Source organism: Olea europaea, chromosome 12, assembly GCF_002742605.1.
Source record: "Olea europaea var. sylvestris chromosome 12, O_europaea_v1, whole genome shotgun sequence".
Classification (NCBI taxonomy): Eukaryota; Viridiplantae; Streptophyta; class Magnoliopsida; order Lamiales; family Oleaceae; genus Olea; species Olea europaea.
In genome coordinates, this window is record NC_036248.1 from 7,184,494 (window position 1) to 7,197,292 (window position 12,799).

The 12,799-nt window shown below is 34.0% G+C and overlaps 2 protein-coding genes across 2 annotated transcripts; both read right to left on the reverse strand.

The window, feature by feature from the left end:
* Nucleotides 1-1,115: 1,115 nt before the first annotated feature.
* On the reverse strand, nucleotides 1,116-6,180 carry LOC111405429 (GDSL esterase/lipase LTL1-like). Its single transcript, XM_023034298.1, has 6 exons — nucleotides 5,694-6,180; nucleotides 5,165-5,292; nucleotides 4,783-5,025; nucleotides 3,087-3,339; nucleotides 1,312-1,600; nucleotides 1,116-1,259 (listed from the first exon to the last, which is right to left on the reverse strand). The coding sequence occupies exons 1-5, from the start codon at nucleotides 5,947-5,949 to the stop codon at nucleotides 1,368-1,370; spliced, it is 1,113 nt and encodes a 370-aa protein (XP_022890066.1). The 5' UTR covers nucleotides 5,950-6,180; the 3' UTR covers nucleotides 1,116-1,259; nucleotides 1,312-1,367.
* Nucleotides 6,181-11,239: 5,059 nt separating this feature from the next.
* LOC111406945 (dehydration-responsive element-binding protein 2D-like) lies at nucleotides 11,240-12,273 on the reverse strand. The gene is made up of 2 exons (XM_023036299.1): nucleotides 11,571-12,273; nucleotides 11,240-11,484 (listed from the first exon to the last, which is right to left on the reverse strand). The coding sequence occupies exon 1, from the start codon at nucleotides 12,207-12,209 to the stop codon at nucleotides 11,583-11,585; it is 627 nt and encodes a 208-aa protein (XP_022892067.1). The 5' UTR covers nucleotides 12,210-12,273; the 3' UTR covers nucleotides 11,240-11,484; nucleotides 11,571-11,582.
* Between the last annotated feature and the right edge of the window lie 526 nt (nucleotides 12,274-12,799).

Consider the following 12,799-nt stretch of genomic DNA (forward strand, 5'->3'; position numbering starts at 1 on the left):
TAATTTCTTGCATGGCAATTGTGGTACGAGGCTAAAAGACTAAAAGTGGAGAATCAAAATTATTATTAACTTAAACAACATTAAGAATTTCTCAATAGATTCATTCCCACGGTTTGATTCCTCTCGGTAAAACGTGGCGTGTTCAAATTTCTGATAATTAATGTCTTCCCAATCCGTTAGGTGAAAATGCAGTTTTACATTTATTGACAATTAAATGTAATTTTGGATGACTGTAACCTTAATAAAAAAAAAAAGAAAAAAAGATTGAACCCCAATCTTGAAGACACCTATCGTCCCGCCCCTAGAACTTTGTAAGGGAGGTAAATCGCGGGATGAGCCCCAGCAGGTTAGGGAACAAAAGTTGTCTGTACACTGTACTTACAAAGAGTCCAATTCCATATCTCAGGAATCGAACCCCCACACTGCGGTTGCCAATAAGGAGTAAGATAATCTTACTCTTGTCCTTTGTACCACTGGACTATGCCCCGAGGGTTCTGTAACCTAATTAACCCACGTGGTAGTTGTAATACCACCATCTTGAATTTCAAGTTGTGTCCAACATTTTACTTGCCGGTAATTCGACTAAAATTAATTGCTTTACATTTGTTTTGAGTTTCAAATAAAAAGAAAGAAAAATGATAAAATAAATAAGGAAAATAATTTAAGAAATTGTCATTTAAAACTAATTGTTTCGATTTTCTGGATTTTTGTGCAGAGAGAGGTAGAGGAAGTAATATTTATTTAATAATTTGACGATCTCATTCTCTGTTTTCCATGAACACAGACGAGTTTGTCTCACTACATAAATTTGAATTTATTTATTTACATTTTTTTCTTTTCACTTCATTCGTTTGCGTGCATTGGTGACATTTTATAGCATATTTGATCATTGGATAGACGAGAAACAATTAGGGTGTGTTTGATCCTTTCACAGTAACGAATAAACTTGTACAATAGAATAAAAGTAATTTTACCTTTTGTTTTGTTCCAAAACGGTGTCCATAGATCGATGTTGTCTTTTCAGATCAATATCGCATTTCCAACTCCTATAAAACTACTGTTTACTTACCAATATAAAAGCGTATTCATTTTGTAACAATACATAAAGAAATGAATTTAAATTTTAAATCGAGCATTTCTATTTTAAAGATAAAACAAGCAAAACAGCTTGAATTACAAAATAAAGTTACAGATAGAAAAAAAATCCAATAAAAAAATACTTAAATAAAATAAGCACGTCATAATTCAAGAAATTTCGAACATCGAATTTGAACTTACGAAAAGGGATTTTCATTTTAAGTCCTGGAATCCATTTTTTTTGGGATCAGACTACATCGAATTTGAACTTACGAAAAGGGATTTTCATTTTAAGTCCTGGAATCCAATGCCATGACAGTGCTGAGGTTCATGGGGTTCATAAACTTATTTGAACCAGTAAAGATTTGTTGCACAATAATTCTGTTGGCCCTTTCGGTCGGATGGAAAGCATCCCAAAATGCGTACACGTCTCTGTTTGGGCATAAATTGGATATTGGTGTGCACAGTCCAAACCCATTGTATGGTCCTTGTCCACAACATGCTATTTTTGATGTAATAAATCCTGCCAAAACCAAACATTTTTCTTAATTAGGAATCAAACCATTATTTTTAAACTCGATTCAAATCGTAGGGTAACCGAGTCATTGGTCAAACTTATAGTTATTATGTACTAATTGGACTAGTTTCAACTAATATTTCACTCATGCATATTGAAACTCATACACAAATTGTTACTCGAGAATACAAGTGCATGCACAAAAACACTCAACTATAGTTTTTTTGGAAAGGACAGTCTTATTTAAATCATTTAGCATGATCTCCTCGTGATGTGGTTAATATTGTTTATTTGACTTTAACTTAAATTAAAATCAGATTTTAATGTCTTCCAAACAATTTCTATATTTCACTCATGCATATTGAAACTTATACACACATTGTTACTCGAGAATACAAGTGCATGCACAAATACACTCAACTTTAATTTTTTTGAAAGGACAATCTTATTTAAATTGTTTAGCATGATCTCCTAGTGATGTGGTTAATATTGATTATTTGACTTTAACTTAAATTAAAATCAGATTTTAATGTCTCCCAAACAAGCTCTATATTTCACTTATGCATATTGAAACTCATACACACATTGTTACTCGAGAATACAAGTGCATGCACAAATACACTCAACTATAGTTTTTTTGAAAGGATAGTCTTATTTAAATCGTTTAGCATGATCTCCTCGTGTTACCTTTTTCGAAAGACTAATATGTGACTTTTTGTATAAATATATTCCAAAGCTTAGAAAGTATATTAATGACAGTACATTTAATAGCTGAACACTGTTGCATCTCTAATCTTAAGGGGTAAATCAGTGGTCAAGTCTTGATTTGCTCCCCAATGATCATTAGTTCGAACTCTCTCAAGACCATTGAGATAAGTATCTAACTGTAAACTTAGGGTTCCGTAGGATTAATTGAGGTGTGCATAAGTTGACCCGCACACCACGGTCATTAAAATAAAAATAATAAAAAATACTGTTGCATCCCTACTTGGCTACTTGTGATGAAACTTCAATGATTTCCCAAATCTCCAACACTTGTGAATCTTGGTGAGGGGCATGGGAGTCAATTTTAAGTTTTTAACAATTAATGTTACCTCGCCTTATCATAAACTGACACAAGATCCTGGTGGTCCTAATTTATGGTTTTCTAGCCATCCTAGTTCTGCGTGTTATGAAATATTTGGATATGTAACATTGTACAAGATTCTAAAATAAGTATTATACTGTCTAACTAATTAGTAGCTAATGGTGTCATAATAGGTTGTTGGACCAATCTAAGAGGGTGACTAGAGGTGCGTGTGCCCATCCCAGCACCTTGGGACCGGCCTACGGGCCATAGAGTGCTGGTCTGCTCAAAATTTGGAAAGGCCGGCTGCTACAAAATCCAGCCCGGCCCAGTTAAACATCTAGCTGTAGATTTTTTTTTTTTTTTTATTATTGCTGACTTATTGAATGAGAAAAGGCAGTATAGAAGTAAAGTAAATAAACATACCGTAGGTCTGAGGATCAGAAATAAAGTTCATGTGCATTTCGAATGTGTTTGCAGCTATGAAAACGTCTGCTCCAAGATCACTATTTAGACTACTAAGCATTGCAGTTAGCTGCGGATTATACAATGCAGCAGCTCTCTGCAATTCCACGGCGCATTCGCCGTCTCTGCTCCGTTGGGCTAATTCCGCCGGAACACAACCCATCGGCCCAGTACCCGTCACAAGGACCCTTCTAGCTCCCAAGTCGTATAGGTTCTGCCAGAGTAAAACTTGATTTTATGTTAGTGTCATCTAAATTTTGGAATGAACATGAAAATAGCGAGACGAGTACATGATGATTAAGTCCCTGTTTTGCCCCAATTTTATTTTTAAATTCATTTTTTTCTTTTTAAATCACACATTTTATAGGAACCCACGACTTTTTCAACAACATATTCCCCAATTTATATCAAAATCTGCTAAAACTCTGATTTTCAAACAAACCAAACGAGGGCTAAGTATAAAGGGTGCATATTACTGTCAAACTCCTGCTTAATCGTCGCATATGACCATTTTTTTAGTGGGAGAGAGGGTGATCACTCTAAATTCTTCTTCATTGTAGTTCAAACATGTAATGACAGTGGACACAACCCTCATATTGAAAATAATCACTATACATTCTTGTGTAATTAATCGTTTTTATTTATTATATAAGACTTAATCCACACACATTGCATTGTTTGGCTACTATTTATAAATAATTTATTGGTCAAAACACATTTTTCCATATATTTCGTGAAAGTCCCTGCTTGGTGTACAGTATTTGTCAGCCCCCAATCTATCACAGGGGGCTAGCTCGGCCCCTATACAGGGCCCCTTTTCCTTCCGTGAATTCTATAAGTACTATTTGCTATCATTCATTTTGACTCATGCTTAAAAAACAGGGTATGGTAAATATTGGGACAAAAGGCTCAGATAGTTTTCACTTTATGACCATTTTTGGGGTTTATCAGTTGTGCAACTAGCTGCTGCTGTTGCTGTACCATTCTATCTCATAATAAATTCATAGTAGCTTAGGAAAATTTAATGATTATGCGAAAAAATCAGCAAAGTATTGCCTTTCTGACCTTCTAAACATTATTTTTCCTGTGGGTAGCTCGTGACTGTGATTATTATCCTGCTTCTTATAACATCTTACTTTACTACAACATGCAAGAAACAATAGAAAAGCAACTCTACCTGTGTCTCTTCATAATCTGTTTCCTACTCGCAGGGGTAGATTTAGGATTGGACTCAAGACCGAGCTACAAAATTTCAAACTGGGCTACTATGCTGAAAAAAATTTTTTTACACATAAAAAACTAATTTTTTTCCCCAAAAAAAAAATAAAAAAAAGCTATTGGGCCTGAGAGGGGGAGGGCTTGGACCCAGCCTCCCCCCCCCCACCCCCACCCAAAAAATCCACCTCTGCCTACTCGAATAGAATTACTGATCTTTACAATTGCAAATTGACCTAATAATTTTAATAGAATAAAGAATTTATTTATGGAGTCTTTTTGTGTTCAAGAGAGGTGAAAAAAAGAAAAAAAATCAATCAAAACTTGTATTCTTCTCTCCTATACATTGAAAACGTGCAGACACGAGTAAACATGACTCTTTCACTTTGAGGTTGAACCACCAAATTCTGTGTCCATTTTGTAAAGAACCAAGAGAACGTACCAGCAATATCTTGCGATACTCCACTATGAGATAATTAACGAAGTCTGGGAGAGAAAATTGTCGAGATCTTGCAGAATAGGGTACTAGATAGTAGTTGTTGACAAAATCATTGCCACCAAGACTTATGAGCACAAGGGCTTCATTAACTAGTCTTTGAGTTTGTTCAGCTCCAACCAGGCCACTTACTCGACTCTGGTACTGTTGAAAGTAATTAAACTGCATCCAGATTCGAATAATGTTGAGCTGCAAAATATCGCGAAAAAACTGGATGAGATGTTTGGCAAAATTTATAAACTAAATTTCATTTTTAACCACACATTTAAACAATAAGTAAATTCTTCCCATACGGTATTTAACTTAAGGCTAAAAAACATGAACATACAAACTGAATTCCAGTATCATTGAGGATTCCAACACCAGCAGAAGCAAAGTTAGCCCCAGCAAGAAGGTTTTCTCCATTGAGAATTTGACTTAAATATGGCAGTGTTGGTTCCAACCCCATTTGCTCACCTGGAAACATACATTATATGGTGTCAATATCAGGCTCTATAAATAATTTATCCAAGTAAAGACTTGGGATACATAAGGGTAATGCGAAACAAGTTAATGCTTTCTAATAACTTAAACTTTTGGATGGCATGATTCAATATTAGTATCATAATAGATAAGAATAGATAAGAACGTGATTCAATATGGTATCATAACAAGCAAAGATCATCTCGACACCACCTATTTACGAAATTTTTTCACTTGAGTGATGTGAAGACAAAAGTTTAAGTAAATAAATTTGTAAAATCTCTAATAGTTTCAAGTTTTGGATGAGGCGATTCAACATGATATTAAAACATGTAAAGATTAGTAATTTAGGTCGATTTAAACTTTTTGATGAAATGGATACGTAAAAGCCCTACCAATAAGATCTGGAATGTTGAAGCCATTGGAGAAGCGGCCTGTTGGGCGACGAGTTGGATAGTCGATTCCATAAGGGGGGGAGTCTGCTCGAGCACTGGTGACTAAATAGTTATTGTTGCCATTGTCAACAAGAGAATCACCAAAAACGAAGAATGCTCGAGCCTCGGCCTGTGGAGTTATAGAAGAAAATGTAAAGAAGTGCAGGCACAGAAGTATCCATGCAGTTAGATAGAATGAGTTGCAGGCTGCAGCCATGAATGGCGATTCAAAATCTGAAGGCCTAATGACTGGGCAAATTCTGTTTAGAAGGTCACACAAGCTTGAAGGTGCTCCTGTGAGAAGGTGTTCAATGGCCTTCTATAAATACAATTTCTCTCCCATCACAGAAACTACTGCTGCAGTTATCAAATTTATCTATTTATATTATCTTCAACGCATTGTCTCATATGTCCCTTTTTATTGACAGGTTAACACATTAAAATTTTTCATAAATAGATGTCTATCAGTATCTTTATTTGTTCTCACGAACATGGTTGGTAGGGATTAAAATTTAGAGTTTTAGCAAAGTTATAGTTAGCAATTAATTTTATCCATATTTAAAAAATCTGATTTTAATCCCAACCAAACGAAGGCATAATATTGAATCCCTTTTGTCTAAAAGCTTTATGGATGAAGTATTGGCGCCTAGTTTTCTTGTGTTTGCCGTTTAATTAGTACCTAGAAATTTAAAGAGCAACTACTGGTTGTACTTGTTAGAGTTAAGTCTCAACAGTTTTCACTGTTTTCCCTTTTTGTCGCTTTTAATTGGCTGCAGTGGTTCTAAGTAGGCTTTTAAATATGAATTGTCCGACATATCATGTATCATGTCATATATTTAAAATTTAAAAATAAACATATAATATTTGAGGATCGACGAATTCTCAACATGTCTACGAGTATTATTGAAAAATCATGTACTAGCGTGTCTTTTTTTTTTTTTTTTTTTAAATCCAGATATCCACCTTACAGTGACTAAATTCTTAAGCTACATCTTGACCCCTCAAGCTGCAGACAAGTTAAACCGCAAGTTGTGCCTCAAACTGATCGGTGCTCAAGAGCCCCCCAACTGATCTGCTAAAGTGCCAAACAAGTCGTTTTTCCCCATCTTTGCACCTTACCTTTCAGTAGAGCTCCTGTCTTTCAGGATAAATCATGCCTTCCAGGAGAATATCTACCTTCCAAAAGCCTTCCAGGAATCGAACTCACGACCTCTGATCTGCCAATCTTGAAACGCCCTCATCTTTGCCAGTGGGAATGTGCCTTGGGATGCCTAGCGTGTCTTTTTCGTGTTAGTGTCGGGTATCCATGCTCCTTAGATTTTGACTGCTCATATTTTCAGTGGCCATTACTTTGGAAGTGACAACAGTCCTTCAATTTATGGGCATATATAAATGCAGCATTAACTATTGTCATCGATTTTAGCAATCATTTTCTAACTAGCGATTGCCTTTCAACATATTCTCTCATTATCAGTTGCAAAAATCCTAATTTGACTAGTTTATACATTTAATTTGGAGACTACATTTTGTCCATGTTTAATCATTGGAGAGTATCGTATAGAAAGCGATTGTTTGTCAACTACATTATGCCCTTGTTTGGTTGGTATTAAAATCAGTTTTTAGTAGATTTTGATAGAAATTTATGAAATGTGTAATCGAAAAGTTGTGGGATTCATAAAATATGTGGTTGAAATTAATTGTTGACTTTAACTTTGATTAAAATTTAGATTTTAATTGATACCAAAAGATATGAAAAGTTCACAATTATCTTTTTTGGCAAAGACTAGTGGGGTTGTGTTGAAAATGGACAAAGTGAGTCAATTGAGTGTGTCGATAACATTTCAACATCAAGAGTTATCAAACAACTACGAAACCCTATTTAGTAAATGGAAAAGAACCCATTTATTGAAATAAATTTTTTTGAAACCTTTAGAAAGGTTAATTTGTTATGAGCTCACATTTTTATTCTTCTTATACAACTTTCTTTCTAACACATGCTTTTGAAATCTTGCTCTTGTAAATGAGACGCGATACATATTCAATAGACATTATTAGTCCCTTGGTTTAATTTTACCCAAAAACAATTAATTTTAAAAGGCATGAATAACCTTTAATAATTCTATATTACATATTAAATCCCATAAATAAAAGGCACATAAATATAGTGGGTAAATATTGCAGCCACTGCATTTCCTAATTAATTAATATTTCTGTCCTCTTATATTAAATTGCTTCACCTACCTTCACAATTTTATGACATTTTATCTTGTCCCAAATTAATTCTGACCAAGTGGGATAAAAATAATGGATGGAACTTCCCAATTCCAAATGAAACTTTGGTTATTTTTTATTGCACCCAATTACATGGAAAATGGAAATTAAATTTAAACTTTTCAATTTTTTGTTGTTTGATTAGCAAAATTTTCCCTAGAATTCGAATTCCATCTTCTATGCCACCTAAACTAATTTCCATGTTTTCCTTCGGTTACTGCAGCACTTCTTTTTTTTTATTTTTTTTCGATTTTTTTTTTGGGCAATGGAAACAAATTTTAAAAATTATTGTAAAAAAATATTTCCTTTTAAATGACAATTTTCATGTAAAACAAACTCAAATGAACACCAAAAGATAGATGATTTTCTTGAAATTTTTGTTTTTTTTTTGGTGTGTGGGCAATAGAAACAAATTTAATCCTCAATATCAGTAAAATATATTTCTTTAATTGACAATTTTCATGTAAAACAAAGTCAAACGGAGATCAAAAAATACTTTTATTTCAACATTTTTCACATGAAAAATTATCCCAATCAAACAAAATAATTTACAATTCTCAGGAAAACAATTTATAGACAATTCAATTATCTGAAATTCATTTTCAATTCCATCTTTGAAATCAAACGGACTCTTATAGTCGATCATCCAAGCTTCATTTACCATATAAATCTTGAACAAGCATTAAAGGATGTTTAATTTAGGATTTTCAGAATAGAATTGTTGGTCCGAATCTGTGTCTGATTGTTGATCATATGTTCGGTTAACCTAAAAAGTTAACTTATAAGTAATTATTTAACGTCTAATCTTGAAAAAGACTAATTTGCATGCAAATTTTCGATTACTTGGAGACTCAAATTTTAAATAGTTTAGGGAACTAAAACTTATTTTTTAAGGTATATGGAAAACCCATAATTAAACCAGATAGGAAGTCCGACCCCAATTTTTCCAAAATTATATAATATTTGAGCCATGCACTTGTTTTATAATTCATTATTGGTGCATATATATATATATATATATGGAAAGTAATTTGTTTATCTATCAGTATAAGGTAACAAGTTCTAATCTTAACTAAACTCGTCATAGTATTGAACTTCATTTTGTTACAATTCGATCACTTCATTTATATTCTAGTTTCAATTAAGTCACTTAATTAAGAGAAGGAATAATTGCAATGTTAATTCCCTACCTTTAGAACTTGTAACAAATTGCAATTTAGCTTTTAACCTGCACATTTGAAAAGTCAGAATGTTACTAAAAAACTCTTATATTTTTATTTTTAATTAAATAAACAAAAAAAGAAAGAAAAAAAGAGAGAGAATGAAATATACAAAGATGTAATGCAATAAAATTCTCAACAACAGCACATTTAATTTCCATATTTATTTCGTCCTTTGTTGGTCACTATATTACTGCAGGAAGTAGCTGGATTCCTTGAGGTCGATTATAATGGCTGTTTCAAGTGGTGTCTGCACTGAGCCTCCTGATTTTTTAAACATTTTTGGCTGAGTTTTGAAATATAAATTTACTTACCAGTAAAAAAGTAATTTTTATTGATTAAAATTAAAAATAATTACGTTACTTACTATGACATCAGTATGAGTTACTTTGTAAATAGTAATCTTTTTGTTTCATACATAATTTTGTATAAATTATGCATTTGGAGTTCTCTGGTTTGTAAAGAAGTTCAAATTTCATTCCAACGCACTTTATTTTGAATAGTTGTGTTTGGAAGGGCTGATGTACCCTGTTTTAAATTATATGTATTGGTTGGAGAAAGTTGATAAATTTTCAGGTGATTTTAGTCCATATTTTAGAGGAAACTCTGTCAAATTTTTATAAAATTATGTCACAGTCAAAGCAAATCATAATCGTTTTGGTGGTGGATCCGGCATTTAGCTGGCATCCCTCATCAGCGCACAACACGTGTTAGGGCCATTAGGGTGATTCGGAAAGGCAAAATCAAAATGTTTGGGGACTATAAAGTTATTTAAACGTAACTAACTTTACTCATTTGAAATATGTCGAACCATTTTAATATCAAAATTCCGAGACGCACTTTAACAAGGCTAGAGAGCAGTCTCTAAAGATTTTAAAACATCCCATTTGTAAACAAGACAGTCAAGACTGGTAGCTAAATTTGCATTGTAATTAAATGTGAAAATTAGGTGTGGGTATCTCTCCAAAGCGTAGTTAGTTGTGGTCTTGGGTTCTTTACTTTTAACAGTGAATTTTTCGATCCTTCATCCTTTTCAAATTTGTGAATCTGGATCCCTACATGAAAAAATCGCCACATAAACATTAAAATCGCACATGATTTTCATGTGACTTAAAGATGGACATCGGTTATTTTGAGATTTTACCCTCTAACTTTAAATCATGTGAAATTGTCGTGCGATTTTAATGTTCACATTATCAAGTTTTGCTTTGGTGGAAACTCAACTAATCCCATGTAAATAAACTTGTCTTCTTGATAATAAATCTTTTTTCTATTTATAAGTCCAATATCTTAAAGAATAAAAAATTTCTTTTATGTCCTCCCTCCAGTCTAGTGGAAATCATTGTAAATGAGTCGAATTGTAAGGCATCTTCATTTTGTTAAATTATTAACTTTCTAGTCGAGCTAATCTATTTTTATTTCTTCTTCTACTAAATTACAAATAAAACTTTCAAAATAATAATTGCTATTGGACAAAAAAAGCACCAAGTGTTAAGAAACTGAGAGCAACAAAATTCTTGAGATCATAAAACTAAAGTCAAGCTAAGATGTTCTTCACCCAAAACCAAAAATAATAATAATAAGGGTAATTAGCACAAAACATCCCTACTTTTCGATATTTTTGTGGAAAACGTCCCTACCTTTCATTTTTTGGCGAATTACACCCTTGCCTTTACCTTTTTTTGGGCAAAACGTCCTTTTGTCAACTCTCCGTTAAAATGCTCCGTTAAATCAAAAAGGTAATTAGCACAAAATGTCTCTACCTTTCAAAGTTATTTTGCAAAACGTCCCTACATTTTATTTTTTAGCATAATTAGCAGAAAATGTTCCTACCTTTCAATATTATTGTGCAAAACGTCCCTACCTTTTATTTTTAGCATTTTTACCCGTACATTTCACCTTTCATTGCGCAAAAGGTCCTTCTCATCCATTTTTTCAATAAAATGATGATTTTACCCTCCTATTGAAATAAAACAAAAAGAAAAGAAAAAAATAATTAATTAATTGCAATCNCTCTCTGACAAAGTAGAATTACTTGAAATACATACATTGATATCGAAGATTGTTTACAATTATAGGACCCATGCACAAACTACTTGCAAATCTTCAACCTTTAACTATATTTACATCTCTATCAGTCTCTCTCCCCACAAACAAGGGGACGGAGGATAACATTAAAAGGTCAAAAACCAAAAAGCTTATAAAATTCAAAAACCCTAACAGCAGTGGCAAACCCTTTTATATTATGGACTTAAAGAAGCCTGCATCCAAAAAACAAAAAGGAGCTCAAGAAAATTACTAAAAAAGCCAAGAAATCAAAATTAACAGTATTTTTAGAATTGCATACCACAGTCGAGATTTAGTAGGTCCATGGAACTTGACATTCGTCCCAATGAGTGTTGAAATCTCCACCATAAGAGCGGTGAAGATCATTCTCCGAAGGAATTTCAGGCCAAATCAGATTTTGTTTCTCATCAAGCAGGGTCGGCGCCGGATTATCCCACGGCACATACTCCCCATTAATATCTCTAAATATGCAAGCTTCATCCAGCACTGAATTCTGATTTTCATCCTCATTTTCGTAATAATCCGGCACAGAAAAATCACTGGTAGTGAAATTACTTGCCGAGGATGAAGAAAATTGGTGCCCATGATCATCAGGCAAATTGAGTTTGGCGCAACTCCCATACAGCTTTCTGGCTGCATCATCATAAGCTCGCGCCGCCTCCAGTGAAGTATTGAAGGTGCCGAGCCAAACTCTTGCACCGCGATTTGGCTCCCGGATTTCGGCCACCCATTTGCCCCATGTCCTCTGCCGTACGCCTCTATAAGTGCAGAAGGCATTATCAGGCCCGCCTTTGCCTCTCATGCACCCTTTTCTCGAACGGCCCACTGTGGATTTTTTTATGGCAATTTTGGCCTCCCCTTTTTGTTCCTTTCCTGTTCCAATTCGTAAATCCAGTCGAAGACTCTCTGCTCTTTCCATGGCGTACGAATTTTTCTAACAGGATCAAACACGAGAGAAAATCTAATGATTTATTGGGAAGGATTCCAAGTGTCTGTGCATGCTCAGGGTGAATTGAATGTTTAGATTTTATAGTGGGGAGATAGGTGGACAAGTGTGAAACATGACTATGTGCAAAGTGACAGGTGGCAATGAAAGAAGCATAGACTGTCAATCTGCGGCCCTGTCATCCTTCAACCTCAAGATTCTTTCTACAGCTCTTTACTTAAGAATTTTGAATAAACCTCTAAGAAATTGGATGAAACAGATAACATCTGGGTAAATTGTACAGATGGATACGTGTGAGAAATTGTATATTGCCGCTTGGCTCTGGAGGATTAGAATTGGCCAACAAAGTAAAGATAAGGAGTTGTACACTGGATTCTGTGCATGTGTCTATGTGTCAACCTCTGTGGAGGCGTGGGATTTGGGAGCGAGCCAGATGTTCAATAGACAAAACAGTGGATATTGCATGGCGTCAGGCTTGTGTCTCTGTGTAGTTGGGCGATGGAGGATTGGAAACAATCATGCTATAAGTACAGACAATCTTGACATAAAATATTTATAGACAA

Coding starts and splice junctions, on each gene's coding strand:
- LOC111405429 (XM_023034298.1), bottom strand. CDS start 5,949: ATGGCTGCAGCCTGCAACTCATTCTATCTAACTGCATGGATACTTCTG. Junction 5,293..5,693: donor CAACATTCCAGATCTTATTG/GTAGGGCTTTTA, acceptor GTATGTTTCCAG/GTGAGCAAATGGGGTTGGAA. Junction 5,026..5,164: donor ATGATACTGGAATTCAGTTT/GTATGTTCATGT, acceptor GATATTTTGCAG/CTCAACATTATTCGAATCTG.
- LOC111406945 (XM_023036299.1), bottom strand. CDS start 12,209: ATGGAAAGAGCAGAGAGTCTTCGACTGGATTTACGAATTGGAACAGGA.